Source organism: Papilio xuthus, unplaced genomic scaffold (assembly GCF_000836235.2).
Source record: "Papilio xuthus unplaced genomic scaffold, Pxut_1.1 DF827679.1, whole genome shotgun sequence".
Classification (NCBI taxonomy): domain Eukaryota; kingdom Metazoa; phylum Arthropoda; class Insecta; order Lepidoptera; family Papilionidae; genus Papilio; species Papilio xuthus.
Genome location: NW_013530970.1, coordinates 2,437,025 through 2,464,279, shown reverse-complemented (window position 1 = coordinate 2,464,279; position 27,255 = coordinate 2,437,025). Strand labels below are relative to the sequence as shown.

Here is a 27,255-nt window from a genome sequence, read left to right as displayed (position 1 = left end):
ATAGAGTAGTATTGATTGAACTTATCGTGGGTTTCTGACTCCAAAATTATAAAATATCGTCAATACTGTCTTACATTTTTGTTAACATAGAGATAACAATATGGCTTATACGGAGATTTTGAACTCAGAAACCCACGGTTAATTAGCAAAACGTATAAAATCACTTTGAGTTAACTAAAGTTTTAACTTTTTTACCCACAAATGTACCTACTTGCTTATCAGCAGTAGCCTTTATTGTTATTTGTAACGAATCGTAGAATATGTTAGAAGCTATGATTTCTGAAAGTAATGTTCATCGAATAACCGATCGGTCACAGTCTCCGTATACAGAAGTACGTTACGAGGTCATAGTATTCGCTGCGGTGTATAAAAAAATAATTAAACGGCAATTCTTCACAGCTATCTGATGGATAGACCACTAATTTGTCTTAGCTTTGCGTACGCGCACCATTGTGTTAGATCAAATATGGCGTCGCTAATGGCGGGTGCAGACGCTGACATATTGCTTCAAATGCTTTGACTTTAAAAGACAGGATCTCTCAAGCTAGCACATTCCTTTCTGTCGATAAAAACGAACAGTAAGAATTTATATTGCTAGCTTGTGTGCTTGTTTTAAATTTTTGAGCCAGTCTTGGTTGATAAAGACCTAATTTCAAGTGTCAGTTTAATATGCACATGTATGACTTTCTTTACCTCATCCCCAAAAGTGGCTGTATTTTTTTTGTACAACGTCATCTCTTTGCCTAATCCATTTCTTTATAGTCGAAGTACGAATGTAGGTACGTGTTATTTATTGCCCTTTCTTTGTTTATTTCTAAGAAATTAGAGGTCGATGTTCATTTATGACCCCTAACAACACCATGCTTATTGAAATGCGACCCGCTACTTTTTATAAAACAATATCAACGTTGATTAGATTGATTGGTTGTGATGATAGCCATTTTTTATCTGTATTATACCGTTTGTTTTATACTTTTTTTCTAGTTGAATCAAATTGTTTTTGTAGGTAGAAGGTATGAGCATCTTATTTAACCTTTTTAATGGTTTTGTTAACCGTAATAAATAAGCAAACAATTGCAAACGAAACTATCTAGTCAAATTTAACGGTTTTTACTTAGCAAGGCTGTAATTATATTATAGAATAAGTAAAATAGACGTGTTTGTATCATCAATTTAAAGATTTTGTCGGCTAGTGACATGGGTAAATATAATTTGTCATTTCCATTGAATTCGACCATAGAAAAGCAATCGTTTCTTTTATAGGCGTCTATGTAAATGATATTCGTAGTCAGTCCGCGTTATCAGAACTATTTGGTAACAGAAGTGGACAGTGATTATGAAGAAAAAGAAAGTTTTAGTGGATTATTTATAATAAAAAAACCTGATCAAGTTATAATCCCGTTATCACTTTGATATGCAACTATTTCTATAATATCCCTCTTACAGGTATCCAGGTTACATCAAATATTTACTGTATAGATATACCTATTAGAATTTGGAGCGCGGAATGCGACAAAATCCGTGCAAATTGATATTTCGCCGTCTCTCCAGATCCGCACAAAAAAGTACCCTTGAGGAACAACTACAAAGCGCCCAGATTTCCCACAGACGGCCCGATGGAAATGACATTTTAAAAGCGGTCCCGGCGCTACCTATAGCAGTATACCTGTAGCTATAGCCACATAGCCATACGAGCGTTTCGCACGCACGCTCCCGGCGCAACGTCGATAAAAGAGGGCGTTGACGTCGCCGCACAGGCCGCCAATCGTAGGCCACGTCTACACGTGTGCGTGACCTCGCCCTTTCATGTGTGCCGCGGTGCGCGTGTGTGCGTGCGGGGCGTACGCTCCGGCTACCGGCTGCACAAAGAGTTCCCATATCTTTTATGTTCTTAGATCCTTATCTCGCGGTTTCTTATTTTACATTTAAGATGGTGGTCGAATTAACGGTCGGCCCCATAAACACGCTATAACAAACTTTAATGTGCCCGTAATACAAAATAATCTGTGATTTTTATTACTCATCGGCACTAATAGGCTGTTATAGATACCGATAGGGATCTTCAAGTTTTTTTTTTAACTTAAAATTCATGAATTTACTCGATTGAATTGTTAATTGATGTTGTGTTGTAATCTACCACTTTCATAGACATTAAGATTTGTTCCGTTTTAAATTCACAATTATCCTAAATACTAGTTATAAATGAGTTCCATATCCGGATTAGCATACTGGTCGTAAATGCTCTCTAATAAATCTTTAAAAAGCAATGACACCAAGAGGTTAATTACATTAACCAGGAATTGTTAAACTTAGCTTTTACATTGTCCATCAGATTAGTAAAATTTTTTATGCTAATTCTTTATCGTTGAAGTCTTATATAAGAACTTATTTACAGGCTTAACAAAAGTTTAAAAGATTTTTAGTAGAAAATGTAGAGTTCAAATTATACCTAATTGCAAGATAAAAAAAAACTAAAACAATGAATGTACAAATGTTTGTTTATGTATTATAACTAGCAACTAGCAAACAAATTAAAAATATAAAAAAGAAGTAATTATAACATTCGAAAGGCGGGAAGCCGCGAAAATATCAAAGGAAATACGTGTTCCACGTTCGAAATTCAGCGAGAATAAAAGACCGTTTTGCCGCCAAAATTCGATTAAGGCCGTGGAGTGGGACAAAGGAAGTCGTTTATTTGGGGGGCGGTTTTAAATTGATTTGAGAAGGGGGCGTGGGAGCGGGTGACACAGGGCACGCTGTTTACAGACGTTTTTCATTTTCAGGGAACACTTTTGTAGAGTAAGAGATATTTGCGACTACAGTCGATCCTGGATATGCGAGAGTCGAATAGACCGTGATATTTTTACCCGAGTTTTCTAGCTTATGGAGGTTGTCCTTCGGGACCGGACAAGGAGTCTCGTTTAAAGAGGTTTCTAGCTTATCCAACTTCGTCTGTATTTTATTTACTCTTTGTACAGACAAAGAGTAAATAAAATACAGACGAAGAACGTTATTACGGGACAATAAAGAACTCTACCACAGGGTAGAGTTCTTTATTGTCCCGTAATAACGCATACACACAAAAACATATTTTCTTTACTGTTCGAAAAACCAGGGAACAAATATCTTTATACAGGAGTTTTTACAGTCGAAATCCAAAGTTATAACCTAATTCTTATCATAATCTAACGATTCAATTTCTTATTAAAGTCGTAACATTTAGTCGTGGTTTTATTCCTCTCTATTTTACAACATTGAATACCTACGTATTCACAACATTTCTGCTTCATGCAACGTATTGCAAACCAATGCTCTTAATGGCAGTAAAAAGCATATACGGTTAGTTTTTACTCTTGATTACACGTAATATTAGCAATAGCATTAAAATAGCATAGCGCAACAGCTAACGATAATCGACATTTTGCCTGTTTCTAACGAAAGGATAGAACACATCTACATTTGCTTTTCCACGTATTTTTCTTTTCTTTAGAAAATATATCAACAATTCCTTAACTTTTTCAATTGATAGAATGCAATGGACATGCAAAAACACGCTTACATGCCAACTTTTCTACATATGTTATGAAAAAATCATACTTCTTATATTATAAATAAGAATGTTTGGATAGATGGATGGATGTTTGTTTAAAGGTACCTCGAGAATGGCTTAATCTCGATGAAATTTGACACAGATGTAGAACATAGTCTGGAAGAACACATAGGCTACTTATTAAGTTTTTAATTCCGCGCTACAAAGTCGCGGGCGACAGCTAGTTAGTCTTTAAATTATCACATATCTCATGGTGTTATGTTGTGTATTCAAAACACTTTTAATTATTTCCAAAACATTGTATTTTATCAACATAAAATACCAAACAAACTGTTAAAATATCCGTATCACTTTCGCTCCACACTTGATCGTTTTCCCAACGCCTAAAGCAAAGTACTCGAAGAGGTGGTGTTTACATAAGTCGTGAAACAGAGGGCGCTACGAGTACTCGATGCCCGGACGTTTTACCCTGGAGTGTTTGTCAAGGCTTTAGATCGCTAAGGGATGCTAAGGGCTACTAGCCCCTTTGATACTTCGATAAGACAATTAGCAAACAAGTTCTCACGTCTCTTGTATGGTAAAGAATCTTAATTGTGATTGGTCTATCGAAACACTAGTATAAAATTATTGTTATAAATATGAAACAAATGAAGGATGACAATATGTCTTCATTCAGGTGGTCCGCGGTCCCCCATTGGAAAATTTATGGAGTATGTTATTGTTTCTGACGAAAAAAAATTCAACTCTTACTTAAACCAAGAACTTCAAACGTGTTCGTATAACAAGCTGGAATTATTTGGAATCGTACAAGAAATATTAGTAAATTAACAAGAAAAAATGTTAATATTAAAAAAAAGAAAACAACATCTTACTAACTATATATGCAAATGTTTAGATGGATATTTGTTAGAAGGTATCTCCGGAACGGCTCAAGGGATCTTCATGAAATCTGGCACAGTAGTAGGATATAGTCTGGTAGAACAAATAGATTAAGCTACCATGAATACATCTATTAAAATTATCTCTTAATTGAAAAATAACTACTGTAAGCGCTTGTAACAAACAACATTTTACTTTTGCAAAAGTAAAAAAAAATCCCGAATGTATTTTTTTGGTGGAATTGCCTTTCTAAGTTAAGAAGTCACCGTTGGGTAATTTAGAATGTTTCGGCAGCTGCTTTGAACTTATAATGAAAGCCTCCCTCTGCCCTCGTTGTGACTTGCACTCTTGTAGGAAGCGCAAGTCAGGAGTGACCGGAAAGTTACAGAAATAAGTCAACTTTCTTTGATAACTTAACGAATCCATATTACATTTATATTTCTCATGGTTTTTGTTTTTTTTTGCTATTCAAAAGTATAAGTAGGGAAAAAAGTTTTTAGTTTTTCATAGCTACTACTAATACTAGTTTTTTTTTACTATACGAGACAAATATTAAATTAAAAAAAGCTATCTCAATACGAATTAACAACAATTATAGTTAACAGTATAGTATTTTGCTTATAAATTGCATCAATATACCTAAACAGAACAAATTTAGTTACGGTGAATATAAATCTAAAACATAAGAATCTATTTCCACTTGACTAGCCGTGCAGCTGCACCATTATAAGATGAATCCACGATTCTATAAACGGCGGCCGTGGTTAAAATCGCGCAGCCATCCTCTTAGTGGAAATTGGTTTTAAAACAGACCGGCTGAGAGCCTGAGGCTACTTCAGTGTAACATCTGTCAAGGGGTAACTCTATCTGTTCGTTCAACGTGATAGTTTCATGCATAACATTAAATTTGAATTGTTACTTTTTTATTACGGTTTATGAATGAAATTTTATAATATGATTGTTGGAACTTTTCTGGAATATAAACCGGTTTGAGAATTTTGATATGATTGACGATTTACGATTAAACGAGATCTTTGATAGTGAAAAATGTGGTAAAAAAAGATAATTCACACAAAGGTACACCCATTTTCCCTTAAGATAATAATTTCTGTTGCCTTTCGGAGTTACTTTAAATAGGCAATTGGTTTTTAACCTGCGTATTTAGATGACAAAACTTATAAGTCGATTTATAAAACTTGATTAATAAAATATAAATAATTGCAGGAGTAATGTTTTAATTATAATAACTCTATAAAAATAGATGAAATATTAAAAGCTTGATATCATAAAGTTTATATTGCGATTAGAACAAGAGCGCTCAAGTAGCCCCTTAGGTCTGTCGCAAATATTTTATACTGCCGCGGCCCCAATGTTTATACGGTAACGTTGTATTCCCCTACCATATATTCTCACTCGTTACTCGAACGATGATAGCTAGATGAGACTAAAAGTATAATATTGAAACTTAAAATTATTCGATCGAGATTTAATTGTTTATTTTGCAAAATGTTGCCAATAATTCACACATTCGCGTTGCATTTTCTTTCTTATTTTACAATCAAGCATAAAATGTAACCCATTACGCGTAACTGTAACCAATTTTCATCCAACCGTACCCAAAGAAGTTTAACGTTAAAAAAACTAGAATCGATTCGTAATACTTAACTGTCGAACTCAGAATGTTAATCTAAGGAAGATCCTTAAAGTAGATTTTTCAAAGTTATTCCACATTAAGGTTCCACTTAACTCTCTGAGTGCGGTTCTCTAAGTAAATAAAGTCGAATTTGTGCGAAAACAATGAGTAGGGGCGTTGTACTTCCCCATATCAACCATAAGTAATTGTTTTTGCGGCTAATTTTTTCTCTTCCAATTCTTTTGGGGGAGTCGCTTTCTAAAATTGCATTTTTATTGTGTTAGGCGCGTGAAGGGTCGAGCGATTGCTTTTTGATAAGTCAATTTTTAGACATAGGGATGGGCTGATCTTGGTACGTTATCTCGTCTTCTTTCAAGTATTATTAAGTTTTCATTATGTCAATAAAAATAGTCTGAATGGTGATTTAATGGAAAAACTATCTCGCTTTTTGGACCCATAAAAGTTAAGATAATTTTGAACGCACGTAAATAGAGACTTGAGTTTTAGCTTTAATATAAGCAATTTACAGAAGCGATAAACGCACCGATGTGATTTTTCTTTAACAAGCAGTACTACAAAGAATTACTCAATATTTTGTTGCCATTAAAACTTTTAAAACCGGAATGATGTACAATCACAAATATGCTTTATAAAGCTACCAGCTAATTTCAGTTTTCTTTTACAGCAGACTCTCTGCTGGGTTCAGGGTCAGACGAGGAGGAGGAGGACGAGTCACGAGCCGCGAACAGCGCCAGCAGCCCCGCGCACGCCCCGCACCCTGCATTGCATCCTGATCTGGCGCACAACGGGGATACAAAGCCTCATGAAGACTCCGAAGACCAGGTGAGTTATTTACTTAGCTTGCAACTTCACTGACAGCGGTCATAGTGTCTTACTAGAACTCAGAGTGGTTACATTAAGGCAGTCCCTTAGCCTATATTTAATATGATAAATGTACGCTAAGAGACAGCTTTTGATTCTGTGTGAATGTAAAAATATGATGGAGTATTCTGTACATCTAGAAATAGAATTTCTTAATGAGGACAGTAACCTTTGAAATTTTTAAGCAACGAATATCAGGTGAAAATGTTTTAATATGTGAATTATCCGACTGAGATTAGATGTCTTCCTTCTAAAAAAGATATTGGCGACAGAACACATAGACCGATCCATTTCATAATCCATTTAAAAAAATGAATACAATTTTCTACTACAGAAGCAGGTCCTATATGACCATACAATATCGCGGATAAAGTCACGTGACCACATTGTCGCATTCAGTTGTATCTGTTCCTGTCCCAGGGCTCGTTAGACGGGGACCCGGAGACGAGGGACTCGCAGGCCGAGAACAAGTCACCTGACGACGGCAACGGAGGGTCCAAGCGACGCGGACCTAGGACCACAATCAAGGCGAAACAACTGGAAATACTCAAGTCCGCTTTCTCACAGACGCCGAAACCGACGAGGCATATACGAGAACAATTAGCGAAAGAAACTGGTCTGCCTATGAGGGTTATACAGGTTAGTTACAAATTATTTTATTTTCTTGAACACGATATTTACTGATGTCTTTCTTAATACTTAAGCCACCTGTTAAAATATATATCACGTGATTTTGTTGACTTTAAATTCTCAATCGTTGCTTGCACAAGCAATTAATTGTCGATTGTAGCAAAATACAAAAGAATATATTTATATCACCGATTAATTGTTTATTGATGATTAATTATTTAATGTAAATCTTTACATTCGCCTTTATAAAAATGTCAATTTTCTTATATAGCATAAAATTATAATTCCGTAGAACAAGTACAAAAGAATGCAAAAAAGATCAACAACATTAATCAGTTTATAATTTCATGTTTAAATTCTTTCGAGTAAAACTTGCAATTTATCAGACGACATAAAGCGTTTGCGCGGGAAGCGTAACGAATGGTCAATACTCCATCATGGCGGCCGGGGCCCAATCGTTCGCAAATTGAATAACGCGCGCAATCGTCCGGGAACGGTGTTGACAAGACAAATATTCTAATTAACTGGCGCATAGCGACTCGGTAGTGCTTTAACATTAATTTTTACAAATAAAAACAAGAATTTTACTAGCGCTTTCTTGAATTATAGTTTCAATTTCAATCCATAGACGATTTTTTTTCACCATAGACAAACTGCATGTTTTTTTTTTGCAAAAACTAGTGAATAAATAAATGTTTTCTCCTGTAACTATCTGTTAACCTAATAATTGTATCATTTCACTTTATCTCAAAAAGTTAAAAACATAATTTTAAGAAAAAAAAAAAGCGTAATGGCCGCTATTATATTTAATATGACAATCCTTTACTTCTATAGTTGCATTGAAATGAAAATTTATCTAATTTGCTATAGTATTGTGTATTGAGGAGTGAACTAGATCAAATTTGTTTCTAAAAACTGTATAACACGTGAATCCATGCAATTCTTCACACCGCTGCAACAGATGTCTGTTGCGCCGTCCGTCTGTCCGTCACGCTTTTTGCCTCTTTCCTCTTTGTTTCGCTTTTTGCTCCGCCGGCTTTCGGAAAGAAACAAAACGTTTTTACCTACGTGTAGCGGTCTATTTGTAGTTTACTTAGACATTTATTAATTAATCATCTGTGTGTTTCTTGCTGTTGTAAAAGTTTTATTAATAGCTCTCAATTTAACAATGCTAATTAACAAGACGGTTTCCAGTATGTTTTATGATTTTTTTTGACATTAATAGTTTTTTCTTGCTAACTATATGATTTTAATTTTTTAAAGTTATCTTTATCCTACTTCTTATCTTAGTAAAATTATAAATGCACATGTTTAGATGGATGGATGTTTGTTTGAAGGTATTTCTAGAAGGGCTAAACGGATCTCGCTGAAATTTGACATAGATGTAGAACATAGTTTGGGAGAACACATAGACTAATTATGTTTTTTAATTCGGCAAGGATGGTTTAACAGGTCGTCTAAATTAAAAATAAACAAATATTTTATGTCGGAAGAGAAATACATTTTTTATTCATTAGCGCATATTGAGTCAGTTTTAAATGTTCTTTAAAGAAGTAAGACTTCAGCATTAAATTAAAGGAAACCGTTATAGATATCAAATAAATTATCTTTAGTCTGAGCTAATTTTAATTTATAAATCATGTCGTTCTTCAACTTTGACTAATGTCTAAAACTATTTTTTAAGTTGAAAACCAAATTGCTAAGATTAATAAAAAATGGAATTTACTAACAACTCATGTTAAAAAAACCAATGGACTTATAACCTCAAATTTTAAGTTTTAAATAATATGGTCCTATAGATTTACTTTACCTGTCATTTTTACATTTAAAATTCAACAATAATAAGCATAACATAATAAGTGTTAATCGTGTTCAGAAGATTATATTTAATGAAAAAACTCACACAAAAGATCGTAAGTATGGTGTAGACAACAATATGTGGGCGGCGTAAGAAAAATATTTACTCTTATTATTGTGTAACATGCATCTCCAATAATGCTGGGCATGTTAAGTGGGTTCATAAACAACATTTTTTGTCACCATACGTCAAGTCCCGCCAGATCGCGCGTGTCAAATGTTTGTGCCACCACATGTGGTGTTGAATAACTGTTAACTGACTTTTTGTTCGTGCAACACGGTTATAACTAGTTAACACCGGTTCGTGTGAACGCTAACGCGATTGATGTCGCCGAATATCGATTTTCGAGCTGCCAGATGGCGAAAATCGATTTTCTACGCATTTTTTCCTTGTGCTTAAACTTTTTGAAACTTAACATTGGAAATTAGTTCCTTTTCATAATAACACAACAAACATACTTTATGAAATTACGAAAATCAATAAACATGAAAAAGCAGGTAAGAAAATTTTAAGTTCCATCGTCTTTTTCGGAATTAAATAAATTTTAAATAGAGTAGCTATCGAAAAAATGCAATATAATTATAACTATCCTCTAAAACCATTGAAAATCTTAAACCATTTAATAACTAGCAACTAAAACATAAATAAGCAATGTAGAACGCATCCGAACGTCAGTTCACCTTGACGTGGTGTCACCGGAGCGCGAAACAAGAGAAAAAATACCATAGACATTTTAATAAGTTCCTATATCGTAATTTCTCCCGCGTGACAGCCGCGGCGCTAGTGTCGTCGATGCAAGACGCCCTTTATTGACTCATATTTTATTTAGACAATATCTGTCGTACCGAAACTGTCGCTGTTGTCGATGGATATTTTAATTGATAAATGGGCATTCCGTTAAATCATAAAATACAAGCCTTTTAACTTCACTTTGACTCATATTTGAATTTACTTTTACAAAAGAACACTCATACGAACTGCGTATAAAATCGCAGTTTTTGCCTACAAAATAAAAAAATACAAGGCTTATATACTTTTACGTTTGAATATATCTCACGTAAATTATTATTATTAAAATAAATTGCAGTATCAAGTTCAAGTACAGTTAGCATTTATAATTGAAAACATGACCATCAATCATTCCTAATTAAATAGTTATAACAATTTGCTGTCATAGTTAGTTATAAAATAATAACTATTATAGTATATTTAAATCTTATCATTTTGTTCAACTGTAGTGTATTTGAAATTCATCTGGAGCTTTACTTAATGTTTTGCTTCTATTAACAATTGTAACAACTTTATTTTTATATGGAATTCGATGTTACATTCATCTAATCGTCATTATAAGTGCATATAAAATTCTGTCTTATTTTAAATAAACGGCAAAATGGTGGATGAAACTTAACATAGTATGGAAGAATATGCGCAACTAATAAAGTTATTTTTTAACTTTCGCGCGGGCTGAGTCTCTAGTGACAGCTAGTATTTAATATTTATAATTTTGCATAATCTTAGATGACATGATACAACTTAAAGTTAAATAAAATCGAGAAAGTAATTCCCACACGGAAGGCTAGCTTGATTTATAGCGACATGATAAAAACTGTTTGTCAGCTTACAGTAGACACGTTATTATGTCACCGCCGCCCGTTGAGTCGCGTCCTGATTAATGACCCAACAATATATAGTCTGTGGTGATTAAATGCCGCGACTTGACTGTGGTACAAGCCAATGTTGCAAATAGTAAAAATTTGCTAATAAAGTAATCCTTTGCCAGCTAAGATACTGCTTTTGTTTTTTTTTTCTTAGTTATTCTTTTGCTACAAAATACTGGCAACAAACTACTAACTTGCTGAAATTCTTAGTCCTCACTAAGGAACACTCTTAGTATAGATATTTCATAGTAAATTTAGATTAAAGGGGATCACTTAATGAGTCGATATGCGGTAGTTATTACTCTAGATGAAAAAATACAGTAGGAATTTTACTATAAACAAAAATCCTACCAATTAGTTTTATTCGATACGTGTAACGCGCAATCGTTCGTTAGTACCACACAAGCAGGTCAATTAAGCTTCCAATACGCGTCAGATGAGAGTTGAATGAGCAGTACATCGTCTCTCGCATGACCATATCTCATGTTTTTATATCCGTCGGCGACTTTGACTTGCCCCAAATACTATAACTTGTACGAGTTACGATGTTCGGACGGTCTGCCGCCGCGCCATCACGGCTGGTGACCGGTGTTGCCTGGTTCTACAGATTTTTGTAGTTTTCTCGTAATATAATATTGTCTTTATACGTTTATGTAACATACTTTTGTAATATTTTTTAAATAGGATTTTGAATTTAATTTGTCCTATTGAATCCTACATTTCTTATAAATAAATTATATTTTTCCAAAAAAAAAAAATTGTAGGTAATTACTCTGTCCGACATTTCATTTCATTTATAGTGTGTAAAATATGTTAAATGTGCATTTCACAAATATCTAATAGCCTAATTTTATATAGCATTTTAAAGTGAATAAAAAAGTTAATACAACGATCAAGTTAAATGCGTAAAAATCTCGTTTCTCACCAAACCTTTTGAATGCCAGTGTCATCGAACGTAAAATGTATTCAATGTTTTCGAAAACGATTATAGCCGCCGACCCGACTAAATGTGGAATCATCGAGTCCGCATTTCATCTAAAAACTTCATGTTATTACAATAAATTCGTAATTTTAATCGTTATTGTAACAAGCGTGGGGCATGCAAGAGACAACAATAAAATGTTCTGTTTACAGCCACATTTCGGCGGGAATCTCGTAAAATGCGCGGCGGTATGGCGCGAAACGGAATTAGCGTTGCCGTTTGACGTTTAGTGCGCGTTGGACGCAGAAAACAACTCGATGTCTATGCCCGTAGCTTTCCTCGGCGACAAATTTACTCTTGCGTTACAGATTTTATGCAAATCATATTATTTGTCTGTGGTTGTAAATAAATTATTATGTAGACCGACAAGGCTATCTGAACCGGCGGGCATAAGTCAAAACAAATTATGCTAACGTTAAGTAATCTCTCTCTTTTTCACCGACTCAGATATCTTTGTTTGACTTTCGTAATTGACCTTTCTCCAGATTTATTCTAAGGAATTTCAAATATCATCTTATTAATTTCTTCTTGGACTTATGACAAGACCTATTTTAACAAACTAGTAAGACACAATTCCTCGTAATAAAGCGACGGTTTATGAAAAGAGTTAAAAGTTGGAATGAAAACTTATGTAGCAAAGTGTTATACATATGTGAAAACAGTGTGAATATTTCTGTACCAGTTTTCAATACCGTAGCTTGCAGACTTGCGACTAAACATAATAGATCTTATAATTTATTATCAATTGGACAGAAGCACCTTGCCGAAGCGTGCAGCAGGTGCGGTCGAACAAAGCTGCCTGACGAAAGCAATAAATTATTAATTATGATAAAAAGCCCCGTCATACAATAACCGTACACGTTTGCTGAAATCATAAGAAAAAATACGAAAGAAGTTTTCGAGAGCGGCGCCTAAAATCTTTTGTCTAGCAGCGTCCCGCGGCGTCCGCGGCGAGAACCAAAGCGACGTAACTTTGTCGAGGCGGCGCGTAGGGACAAAAGGTCCCCGGACAAAAAATGACATCATTTATTTTATTGCCCCGGGTGAGAATGTGGTACATTAATATCGCGTAGGCCTTAATGTTCAATCGCCCTAGTCTCGCAATCGGTCAACCTGACCGTTCTCTTATAAATTTCATCTGTCGCACCATTAAGCGAGTTGTGTTTTTGCGCGCTGCAATTATTTGATGTGTTCTCTCTATTTTTGTGGTGTTGTTGCGATGAATTATTTTGTCTTCGTGCTTTGTTCTTACTATTTATAAGATGCATTTTATTTTTGTTCTTTGAGATTGGAAGCTAACTTTTTATTTAAAATAAAAAAAATCATATTCAGTAGGTCTGAGAGTCGGGTATTAGGTATTTTTTAAAATTGACTCCTAAAAGACGACTTAATTTTATTTCTACTAAATCGTATCTTCTAAAAGATTGTGTTACTTTTACATTGGACCTCTTTGTGCTGCTTGAGTTTGTTGATCGATTTTATAATCTTGTAATAAAATGAAAGTGGATCAAGGTATCCTGGTGTAATCGACATGAGCATAATTAATGTACGGTAGTGCTGGGAGCTCTAAGAAATGATGCACGATAATAAATCATTGCAGCGTCGACCGCCATGATGGATGGCGGGTGGTGTAACTGCAAGTAAAAATCCAAATAAATTATAATAATAAATGTTTAATATTTTATTATATAAAGGAGGTTATAATTTGTAATCATGGGGTTTAAGCAAAAATTGTTGTTATAGCTGGTGTTCTTTTTAGCCGACTATGCCTTGTCTATACATATTGTATAGCTCAGACTGGACTGTCACTGGACTGGATTGACTTGATTGTCATATCTATAATATTTTATTATAAATGCAAATGTTTGGAAAGATGTATGAATGGATGTTTGTTAGAAGGTATATCCAGAACGGCCGTATGAACCTCGCTGAAATTTTAAATAGATATAGAACATAGTCTGTAAGTACACATTGGCTACTAGTGTAGTTTTTTTCTTAAGACAACTAGTTTCTTTATAAATAATTTAAGTTAATAATGTTGGAAATCTGTTAAGTTAACGTTTTTGCGGTTAATGACCGATTTCATTTTCTTAGGGCATTTCTTGGCTGCATGAGCACGTAGCAGCTGCTTTCCACGGTTTACGATTCTATTGACGTGACAATATCGATACAAAACACGGCGTCCGATTGTCGGGTTTCTGGTTTTTACACCGGAAAATGAACTAATGTTTGGTACGTGAGCGATTTGAAGTTTGAACGTTTACTATAGATTCGGGACTTCGAATACTTTAAACTTTTAAAGGTTGACTGGCACTTTGAGTTTAAATATATATAAATTTGTAAGTGTTTTACAATTAAATAATCGAAAACAAATAGATGTACCAAATTATTTAAACTTTCGTCAGACATTATCATCATATATAAAGACAATCCCACTCACCCTGATGAAGGGCCCTCATAGAAACTAGACGAACATACGTGAGTGTTTTAGCCGTTATATTAATCTATATATATATATATAGTCTAAGTAAGTCTAGTAAGTCTTGTTAGTTACACTATTTATAACTCAAGAACGGGTTAACCGATATGGCTAAAAAATTGTGAGGAGGTAGCATAGAGCCAGGAGACGGACATAGGATACTATTTATTTATTTTTTTTCAAATTTATGCCTTGAAGAGCTGCTTTTTATTTATAATAACTTACTTATATAAATGCGCATGTTTAGATGGATGCGATGTGGATGGATGGATGGGTGGAATATATTAAGTTTTTTATATATCCACGCAGACGGAGTCGCGGGCGACAGCTAGTTTAAAATTGATGTATATGAGCTTAATATAGTCGTAATAATGTAGTCAATGTATCAAGATCCGTGTTCCCCGGAATATCCAGCACCGTTCATTCGTGAACAATGTAATTGTAATAAAACTGATAGACACGTATTGTCACAATTGATAGCTCAGTCCTTGAGGCCGCGAATTCCAACACAGAGTCGGTAGTCGTTCACTTCCTGGTTTTTTTTTCTTCCGTTAGCCATCGTTTGACGCGGAAGATACAATACTTGGAATAAAGGTGCAAGAAAGCCTAATAATGAATATATTTTGTACAGTCTAGGGCTTTTATTTACTACTCATATTTAGTCAAATGTTAGTTGACATTAACTATGAGCCGCATAGGAAGGGAAAATATTCTGTGCGTCGTCTCCACCGTTGATTAAAGATAGAAAACTCATCAGGAGTTTATGATTTCCATAAGCAGCGCTAGCTTTGCTATGGTGGTGGCCACTTGTTCGTTTGCCGCCTTTTAATAAAAAAAAACTGCATTTAGGTCGACGTCTTGGCAAAGATTACATTCGCGCTTATGTTGACAATGTGCTGTACGATCGATCCCAAGTGGAAAACAAATATAATTGCTTGACTACATATTATGTTAAAAACAATAATAGCTCTCTATTAAATATCTAAAGGAAGTAGTAACGTTGGAGTTCAGACAGACACAGAGAAGGGTCGTTTGTTTTATAATATTTAGTGATTTAAGCCCATTTATTCAATTTTACTACAAGCAATAAAACTTCAGAACATAAAGACATAAATTTATTACTTTTTAATAGTGTCTAATTACAACCATAAACAATAATTTTCCGCACTTCACTCTAGAATATGACTATAAAAATTATTACGCCAATTTTTTTACTGTAAGGTTTTCAAATTAACCCGAAGAGTAATAAAAAACAACTAATGATACCTAACCGTATAACGCTGAATGTCTTATTACCTAATAAATTAATATACTTTAATTCTCTTTGAAATAAGAGACATAATAATAATATTTTCAGTATTACTGCAAAGTCTATATACATCGTAAAAATATCAGTAAGTATGCAGTATAAAACGTTGTTCCCATGTACTTTACAAAATTGCAAATTGAAAACAAAACATCGACCATGTATATACAACTGATAACTTATCTTTTGTCGTTAAAAAGTAAATAAAACTACACCGCTAAATGAGTTTAGATAAGCCGCCATTTTGTGGCGTGCACCGTGCCCAATGGTTAGACGTATGTTATCGTGGAATTCCGTTATCAGTTCGATTTATGAATACTACGCTATGATTGGCGGAACAATCGGTTACGATACAAATGTCGTTCGAAATATAAAAAACAATCTAGTTTTAAAAAGAAACTGTTCAGTATTTTATAGCTTGTCAACTAATATCACATTTCTCTCATCGTAACTTCATATATTTTGTAAAGTGATAATAAAGAGCGATAAAATGATTTTAAGGGACCTTTTGAGAAATATTTCTTCTGCATTTTTGTAGCGAAATTATTTTCATCAGTTTCCAAACTTTTATTGTAACTTTACTTACTTTTAATTTAACTTTAACTTGCCATGAAAGTTTAGATCAAGCCATATAAAAACGAAATCTTTACGAAATCGCAAAACTTTTAAGTTAAAGTTTCCACAGGAGTTTTGTGGTAAAAATATTTTGAAATAGTAAAGAACACATCGTAAACTTACCTGCCTATATTAGTAGCTAATTATGAAGCAATCTTACAGTCGAATTTCACTGCCGTGAAGACAGATCATATATACAACACTATACTAGTTAGGATGCATAGGTATGTGAACTTTAGTTCCAGGTTTGAAGCGATACAATAACGAACTTCAAAAAAGTATTATACTAACGATACTTACATGTCTTATCGAAAGTTATTGTCAGTTTTAAGTTCGTTACGGAGTTACTTCAGAGCAAATGAACTTTATCTAGCCCTGCTGATTTTGATTGAAATTCTGTCTTATGTCAAAGCTTCAATTCTTTGTTTCTTTTACAAATGTGTTTCAACGTGTCATTAAAAAGTAAATCAGTGTGTTGTGAGCGTTGACGTTGTTAAATTCTCCGTGGCCGGCGGTGTTGCGGTGTGCGTTCAATTTGTTACTTGTCTTATTTTAGTTAATTGAATGCGTCGACTTGTCCCGCGACATAAAATGATTGAATGTTATTTTGGTATTGCTGTCTGTTTCCATTGCATTTGTATTAATGAAAGGGATGACAAAATTTATATTTATGTTAAAATAGTGATGTTCTAATTTTAAATAGGTGTTTGCTGATTGGTCCAATGGCAATTTACCGTTTGAATGTTGTTGCATTGTATAAATGGTTATTTAAAACAAAAACTGTGTTCTCCATCTCTTAGATTTACTTTTTTATGTGTTCATTCGATGTTAGACTGACATTTAAAATTAAATTTAATTTAGCGTATTTACAAATTAATGACACGTTCATTGAAAAAAAGATTGAAGTATGTAAAATATAATCACTATTCCATTTTATTTAACTTAGTCCATCTTTATTTTTCAAATAATTTGATCAAATGATCTTCATAATTTTTGAATAGTTTTGAACTTTCTATTTATTTAATACTGGCACGACGAAAGTAAGTTGTTTTCATTATATCTCGATAAAAAAGTAAAAGGAAGGCAAAAGACAAATAGCCTTTGAAAACATTAAGCATGGATTCGTGAGGAAATAAGTCGCTTGTTACGCCAATTAGAGTTAGATGGTGCATCCACTCGCCGTGTGGCCTCGCGTCACAACGGTTCACTTTTTACGCTATTTGCATCTTGATTTATCTTTTTAAATATGATATGTAATGATAACTTTTAAACAAATCACACTAATATAAGTTTATTTATTTTTGTTATGAAAAAAATAGTAACTAAAGTTTACTTTAATTAGGTTTTGTAATCACGTATATTATGAGAGGTTTGTTTTATGCTGTCACAGTTTTTCTTCAACTGTTTAAGCATATTTATTTTCTGAGTTAAGTTTTACAATCGAATATGAATTATGAGTTTGTAAACTTTAAAATGATTTATTAATCCCATTGTCGAGAAACTCCTCCATAAAAAGGTAACAGTATGTTTACAATCAGCTTTGATAAATACTTAATAAATAATTTACGAGCACCTTCATTAGTATTCCGCGAATCTATAGGATGATCCAAAAATCGCGTCCGAGCATATGGCGCACGACACTAATGTTTATGGCGGAACGAAAAAAAATGAAAAAATACGATCATCCCAACTGTTCGATACTCAAGTATTATAGTTTGTTATATTGTGGGTCGCTGCAGGGAGCCAGACCGCCTGTGGAGCACCTCTAGATCCAAATTACTAGCTCACTCTTGTCCGGACGTTTTGCTTTGCGGCCACCGTAGCAAATCTCTTAAGTCTTGAATCTAGACTATTTGGGCGTTCATTCATGATGTTCATTCATTATTGTAATATAAAAAACAACCTGATTGACCAATCTATCTAACTGGAGCAATTAAAATGTGAAATTCTACGTAAGACTTCATTTTTTCGCTCTGAGACGAACTGCTAAAAATATTTTAACTTCTTTAACATTATAAAAATTTCACAACTGAATCAAGGTAATATGATGAGGACAAAGTCCAATGATTTGTCATATTATCGCCAATCAGTTCAATATCCTATAAGTCACAAAAAAAGCAAAAAGTGGTATCCATGAGTCGAATGATATAAAAAGCGAAATCTTTATAATTCGAAGTAATGTCTGAGCTTCATTCACTTGGCTAGAAGATGTTTTGACGTTTAAGTATCTACTGTAATTTTTTCGTAATTTTTTTTTGTAGTGTGACCAATTTGTGAAATCGTCTATAGTTAGCAAGAACATTCAGCAGTTCAAGAGTAAAAGCCGTCTACTTCATTGTAGTGATATCACAGTTTTAATACGAATGTGAGTTACATCCGTATTAAAAACGTTTTTCTCAACAAACTATAAAGTTATCGTACTTCTTATTAATATTATAATATAAATGCGAAAGTTTAGATGGATGGATAGATTGTTTGAAGGTATCTTCGAAATCGCTTAGCTACGTAGAACATAGTCTGGAAAACACATAGGCTGCTTATTACGTTTTTTTTTAATTGCGAACGTAGTCGCGGGCGACAGCTAGTTCCAAAACATAATTCGCATATTCAATCCTTTAAAAAGATATGTGAATATATTTATATCTTTAATACTCAACCTTCGACTCCGACTGTTTACTTAATCGTCAAAGTCGGTAGTTAGCATTAAAACGGGCGAATTTATATAGCTAGTGTTATCTGTTATGGTCCGCTGTAACGTCGACTCATTAGCGACAGGGGGCGCCTTGGTCAGGTACAGGGGACGGGAACAATGTCCGCGCCCGGCTCGTATTAATCATCTTTTATACTTTGCCGCAGGGTGATTCCGCAATGGTTTTTATCGTCCATATTATAGTTGCGATGAAATGTATGAATTATGTATATAATCTTAACATAAAAAGGTTTTCTAACAAGCAATCTATTAAGTAAAAAATGTTTATACTTAGTATTGTGTTCGTTGCAAAAGCTTATTGTAAGTATTTTTATAGTAAGTTCTGATAAAATTTACACTATGATTATCTAATTAATATGATTTTAATAGAAAAATTGTTTACAAAGAGTCTTCTATGCAAGATAATAAATTTTTAGAGTATTACATTATTTCTCATAAAAAAGAATTAAACGCACAGGAGACAAAAGTTTTATAGTTAAGTTAGAGTTAAGTAACAACTAATATCTACACTAAAATTAAATATATTTTTAAAATTTACTTCGATATAAGAATGGACCTCCCCTTCACAGCAGTACGTATGAATTATAGTGTTTAACACCACAAGGCTTGTTCACACCGGCGTCCCGCAGCGAGGCCGGTTCCGACTCACTACAGTGTAACCTCACCCTAAACGAAACTTTATCATTATACTATAAAAGTAACATAAAACCTAGCTCCTAGTGTTACAACATATAAAATAGCTTAGAAAACTATGCACCTAAAATATAGCTTAGTTTTGTAGCTTCGACAACTATGAATTTATTATTTATGTTGTAAATTAATATTGCAAATATGTTTGTTGTAAATCTGTGTGCAAGTTTATTGTTAGTGATGTAAGTTGTAAAGTTTTATCGATAGTTTAGTATAAACATAAAAACGGTATATTTAGAAAGCACGGTTTAAGTATGAATGTCTTGTAGTATAAATTTTATGGACGTTAAGAGTTGTCCAGCTTGATGAGTCGTCATTATATCACAAACAATTTGAAATTTAAAATCAAAACAAAGTTGTAAAATATGAAAAAAATCAAAAATATGAAAAGATACATTCATCACATGTTTATCAAAGATATCTTAGGCATTTATTAAGATATATATTCTGCAAGAACAGAGTATGAAAAAAACCCTATATTTTAGTGACTCTATTTGATTCCATTTTCGTCTTCGAAACTCTATAGTCATACTGTCCTAGCTCATTACACTTTTTATTACACTAGTTGACTCCAGCGACTCTGTTCTCGCGGAATTAAAAAACTTAAATAGTAGCCAATGTGTTCTTCCAAACTATGGTCTACAAGTTTGCCAAATTTCAGCGATATCTTCTGCGAAGCCGTTCTGAAGACACCTTCAAACAAACATCCATTCATCTAATCTTTCACATCCAAATATATAAAAGAAAGTCGTGTTAGTTACACTATTTATAACTCAAGAACGTATTTGCCGCTATAGCTGAAAATTGGTGAGGACACCTCCTCATGCTTAGAGCCAGGAGATAGACATAAGACACTATTTATTCTTTTTTTTTCTAAGTTATGCCTTGAAGAGCTGTTTTTTTTTAACTTATCTATATATTACGTTTTTTTATATATCCACGCGGACGGAGTCACGGGCGACAGCTAGTTCATAATATTAGTAAGATTTCTTATTACAATACCTTGTCCAGTTTATTCCAATTAGATAAGAATACGTTACAGCTCACTTATAGTAAAACTATTATAAAAAAAAAATGAAACACATTCAACCCAAATATTTTAATAGCCAAAGATTATGTTTACAATTTTTTTGTCCATCAATTTTTTAACCGAGATTGTCTATGAGTGGTGCGATTAAGTAATAAACGTTATAATTTTGGGTATAAAATAACGGAACACGTCAATTTGGAACGTTTAACGTTATCCAAACGGTCGACGGACAAAACTAACTATAGCCAGCGACCTCTTTCGCGCTATTTTCTAAAATAATCATATTAATTTTTAGACGGTATTAGTTAGAATCATTTGACGTGAATGACAGGCTTTCGTTACAAAGTCTAGAGTCAGAGAGAACAGCGAGGGGACATAAACGTCCACATCCCAGTAAGGTGTTGCGTCAACACACCGGCACAACTTCGGATCTTCCTCATACTAATAATATTAAAAATGCCAATTTTTCGATGTATGGATAGATAACAAACATCCATCCATACATCTAAACTTTCGCATTTATATTAATAAGATTGATTAACAGACAAACGTTTTATTTCATTGTAGTATAATGATTGGTGATAGTCTCAAGGTCAGTTTTGCCGATTGTTGTAATAGACAAGTTTTATCTTTTTTTATTAACGCGGCGTGACGTCACAGTACTACTGCTCTAGTGGCATTACAAATTTATGTCATCTTAACATAATGTTGCCAAAGACTTTGTGTATAGAATGAAATCTACACATTGTATATTTTGTTTCACTTTGGGGCAATAAACGTATTCTTCGTCTTAAATATAATAATCATCAGCTCACTCTATCAACAACTCACATCCCTACTGAGGGGCTAGGAGTCTACCCTAAGTTAAGGGTGATTAGGCCATAGTAAACCACTCTGGCCAAGCTTTATGTTATGGCATATACTAAAATGTGTGTAAGACTTTATCCAAGCGTATGCAAAGATGGGAGTTAAGATAAAAGTTATTGGTAATAAATATTGCTTAATTACTGTCTTGTAGTAGTATACAAGTAAATAAATATACGAGAAGTATATTATGTAAGTCGCGTATATTATTTTAATTTTATTGTCTAGTTAAGTCCATACTTATGAACGGTAAAACATAAATTTTACTAGTACGTAAAGCTTACCGCAATATCTTACTAACTTCCTAATATTATAAATGCGAATGTTTGGATGGATGGATGGATGTTTGTTAGAAGGTGTCCCAGAACAGCTGCATGGATAACGCTGTAATTTGGTTTAGGTATAGAACATAGTTTGGTATAACACGTACTAATTAATATTTTTTTTAATTCTGCGTGCACGGAGTCGCGGATGGCTAGTTATTAATAAAGTCAACGAATTAAATATAACTATAAACAATCGATATAAAATTTAAAGACACTTAAATCGAATAAATCGTTTCGTTTCGAACCTAACTTCTGTACACCACTAGTCCCGCTGCGTTCCTTTGATGTGCCGCCTCGCCCACGCACACATTTGCACAAAATGCACATTTGTAGTCGCTGAAGGCTCCGATATGATTCATATTACTGATGATAATTGTTTTGCATGTAATTACTGTTGTAGAACTACTGTCCGGTTCTTTATGTATACATAATATTATTTACTCATCTTAAAGGAGAGTCTAGCTGTCGCCGGCGACTCCGTACATATAAATAGTTGCCTATATTCTTTCAGGCTATGTTCTACATTTATGCCAAATTTCGGAGAGATGTAGCCGTTCTGGAGATAACTTCTAACAATCATCCATCCACACATCCGAGCATTCACATTTATAATATTAGTAAGATATATTTTTCACAAATATGTAAGTTGGAAGATTCTTTTCATTTTTTATTAAAATAATTCATACAAGTAATAAGTGTAATAATTTGACAATGACACAAATAACTTGACAGTCAAGGCGTTACTATTTTTCAATAGCATGCCACTGTCTTTATAATGGAAGTGCCACACGACAGGGGATAACGCACGGTCGTTAAAGCGCCGGATTAGTTGCGCAGACGCACGCGACGGGTATAACGCGCCGTGAACGCGTAACGACCGTCTGAATATGATTTTATAATTGTGCCATTTTCAAATTGGAGAAGGAATATATGCTATGGTATATTATTTCAACTCCTTTACATTGGTCAGGCCATTGCTATAGAAAAATGCGATTGTTCTACAGGTAGGTATGGCTTCGGTCTTAATAAACGCAGATTCGCGTGTTATTTGGTTGTTTATGAAAAATTTAAAAGACATTAGTATCGGCACTTCTTGATGTCACGGACATGCGTTACTTAATTGGGTTTTCAGAACTCGATTACAACGTTCAGGCATAGACTTAACTGCTATCACGAATGAAAATAACAGAAGGATATCAAATGAATAATACTTTCTGTATTGTGATTTAAAAATAAAAAGTTCTAAAAATTTGAATTTAGAACATCATTCAAATGAGGCTCGTTGTATACGAGGGCGTGATGAAACGTCAGAATTTGGTAGAAAGGACATGGTTGTTATGAAACAATAATATCGATCATTTCTGTGGTCTGAATGTAATTAAATTGTAAGTGCGCGATATAAACCAATATACGACGTGCAAATATACTCTTGTAGCGACCACAAAAACCGAGCAATGGTGTAACTATAAAACTTTGCTCGGAGACGGACCGACAAAGTGGTGCGATTTCCCTGCGACCGATCTCGTATCGCTTTTACGAAGTTCTCATTCCGTTTTATTGTGCGGTTACGATTGCATCTATATGTAGATGTACAATCTCCTTTTTATAACCTCCTTACTCGAAATAAAAAGTAAATTCCAAGTATCTGTTATTCATTTAAACTTATTTATGCTAACGTGCTTTAGAATCACTTCGACAACTTATTGTATTCTGTCCTTACCTATGACATTTTTGTCTTGTGTATTTTTCGTCTATAATACATCTCAAATAGCTAGTGAATTCTATTATTTAATCAAGAAATATACGTTTATCTGAAATTAATTAATTCTATTTCTAACAGGTGTGGTTCCAAAACAAGCGATCGAAAGAGCGTCGTTTAAAACAGCTGACGTCTATGGGCAGGGGTCCATTCTTCGGGTCATCTCGCAAGATGCGGGGATTCCCAATGAACCTATCGCCAGGGGGACTAGAGGAGGGGCCGCCGGGGTTTCCTTACTTCGCGACTGCAGATGGCAAGTTCGAGTTTGGCTATGGGCCGCCGTTCCACCATGACGCGCCATTCTTCCACCCGCCACCCACTATGCCCTTCAATCAGCCAGGTATAAAGACTTACAAGTCATAATAAGTTGTGCTATTTTATTCTTAATCTTTTAGTATATTTGTAGATGATTAACATAGATATTAAAAGACAAAAATTTATTTGATCTGTAATTTGGTTAGATAATTTACAATGACCAATTTTTGTCACTACTTTTAGTAATTGTCTTAGTTACCCTCACAGAGATCAGATGTACGTGCGTGTAACCACATGTGTACAAAGTACCAGGCGCGTAGTAACGTGAGCAGGTCGTTTCGCAGGTGGTATGGAGTCGCTGCCGGGCGGCGAGTTTCCAGAGCAATTCCCGCCACCGGACCACCTCGTGTTGCCGAGACCCTCCTCCCCCGAGTTCACCTTTGGTGACGCTCCACCTCCTTTGCACCCCGAGGGTCTCGTCTGGTAGCTGAAGCCGGAGCCGCGGGACTTCCACGACTGATGCGGCTCAACGGTTTACAAAGTGGACTTTTATAACGGAGTTCTTTTATGAACGAATGTGACGTTATGAATTTCGAATTTCGAACGCAGTGCTCTGTGACGTGTTGTATTTTTTTTAAAGTTAACGGCGATCAGTGGTGACGTGCAGTATTTAAATCATTCCGGATTTTTTTTCTCCAAAATTATTAATTTTTAAATAGAAATCTTCGGTAAAATAAAAAATTTAATTTAAATAATAGTAATTTTGACACAAACCTTTGTGTCATGCATGCAAAATAAACAACATAATTATTTTTTTCTTAAGGTTTATTTTATAACCTGTCCATTGACTAACTGTATTTAAAATAACATTGAATCTTAAAATGTATAGAATTTAATATGTATTTGTATAGTGTACAGAAATAAAATTTTATAATGTCAAGATTTTTTTTAAGTTTACTTTTAAAAATAATTTATTTTACTATATTAATAATAGCATAGAATAATTGTTTTGGTTCCTATTTTAAGATAGATGTGTAACGCATTTTTGTATTTATTTTATAATTTCAATAACCCAATAATTAAATGAAATTGTTATTTAAATTAAGTTATAAATCTTAAAAAAGGTATTGTAGTTGTAAATATATGATTTGTAAATAAAATATATCCTGGAAACATGTCTGGTACACAGGTTTCATCATAAAAGGTGTTTATGTAAATAAATAGATGAATCTTTATGTATAATATAACGTAGATGTACCGGTACATAATTAACTTGATACATGTATATTTACATAGCTAGATATATGTATTTATTATACATGTTCTTTTGATTTCCGAAACTTTTAAAAAGCTTAACTTAATTAGAAGGCGTTTATCCAGGTGCGGATTTTCAAATTAAGATGTATGAAACTTGTTTTGAAATTTTGAAAATACTTACCATGGGTTTCTAAGGCCAAAACCCCCGTTTAAAACATATTGTTATCTCTCTTTTGTAAGACAAGGATAACGATATGTTTTGTACAAAGATTTTAGTATCAGAAACCCACGGTAAATGTAATAGATAATAACATTGTAACAGTTTTGTAATATTTAAGTGCATTCGTGAACTTTTCCTATTATTTTTTCAGTCACGAACTTTTTAGCTAATTAAAATAATTAGCATTTAAATGTTAAAAGTAATTTTGAGTAAAAAACTATTGGAATAATGATTAAATTTCTGATTTAATCCATAAAATACAGTTAGATATTGTTTAGTTAAACACGTATAAAGCTTTTGACTACCAGTGAATGTGGATGTCAACGTGATTATAAAAAAAAATATCTTTCAATATTTCTCACCAAAACTGTGCTTCTGGTATTAGTAATTTGTTATTTATTTGTCAAGATCGCATTTCGAGAAACCTGGCAATGTCTAATAAGCGAGTGAAAAGGGTTTACATATGTTTAAATTAATAATCTGTAATTAAAAACTGTCTTATATTTTGCAGTGAAATCCTTAATTTTTTGTCTACCATAGACATTTACTTTCTCTAAATAATTGTTGAAAATATTATTTATAAATTTAGGTATTCTAAAATAAATATGCATTTAAAACTCTATATTTATAAAATCCAATTAAACAGATATTCATGTGAATTATTTTGCATTGAAATTTAAAACGGAAATATATTCGTAACAAAATATAAAACGAATAATGATTTTAGTTTAAAATTAATTTCTCTCACACCCGAATCATTATATGCTTTCTATGTTTTATAAATGTCTCATTGGAAAATCACGCTTATGTAAGACGAGACTGTTTGGACAAAATTATTATATACTCTACTCTATGTGAATAAAATCTGTAAATAAGTTTCTTCAATAACATGAAGAATGGATGTTGTATAACAAAATGTATTTAGTATGTCCCTTAGCGTAAGTGTTAACCAGTACAGGCTGCTATCTATGTACTTAGGAAATTAAAAAAACATAATGGAATTGTCTGTAAGAATAAACTCTATTCGATTAATAAATTGCTTTTCAATTTTCTAATACCAAAGAACCCGTGCACATACCCGCGAAGAAATTCAGTTATGTGTGAAGTCAAAACGCAATGAGCCAACGTGGTTGACTATGTCCTAGTCAGGAGTGACTAGGTCATAGTCAATTAGGCTTCGAGGCACTCAGTTGGGACGTATGGTTAGCAGATGATGATTATTATACCAAATATAATACACTGATATACTCGGGCGCTGGATTCAACAAACAGGAGATACATTTTTATTTAAAGGCCGGCAACTTATCCGTTTCACTTGTGTTGCGAATATCAAAGACCTACGGATCAGGCTCGATTTTCCCGTATTCTATAAAAAATAGTAGATTTTCACTGACGAAAGATCTGGACAAAAACAATGGAAAAACACCATAAATACTTAGAAAAAGTGCGCATCAGGCAGATTATCAGATATTTCGTTGGACTAAATACTTTCTAATAAAAAGAAAATATAAAGGAAAGAAAATGATTAAGGGATGGTAAATTAATTAAACATATAGCAACACAGATAAATCTAATACCTCACTCACACGATATAAATTAGATAGAAACACTTATATAATAACATTCATTTTTGTCAATTGTAAATACTCATTTACTGTTGTCAAAAATGTCA

General features: G+C 33.6%; 1 protein-coding gene across 3 annotated transcripts in view; it reads left to right on the top strand.

Annotated features, from left to right (window-relative positions):
* The window catches only part of Lim1 (LIM homeobox 1), a 49,105-nt gene extending 24,372 nt beyond the window's left edge, over positions 1 to 24,733 (top strand). For 2 of the 3 annotated variants that reach the window (XM_013312109.1, XM_013312107.1), the window contains exons 4-7: positions 6,748 to 6,905; positions 7,365 to 7,583; positions 23,933 to 24,191; positions 24,439 to 24,733. In XM_013312109.1, the coding sequence (XP_013167563.1) occupies positions 6,748 to 6,905; positions 7,365 to 7,583; positions 23,933 to 24,191; positions 24,439 to 24,593 (791 nt within the window). In that variant the 3' untranslated portion in view covers positions 24,594 to 24,733. The remainder of the gene's footprint in view (positions 1 to 6,747; positions 6,906 to 7,364; positions 7,584 to 23,932; positions 24,192 to 24,438) is intronic. The other variant, XM_013312108.1, reaches the window with a different exon arrangement.
* The last annotated feature ends 2,522 nt before the right edge of the window (positions 24,734 to 27,255 follow it).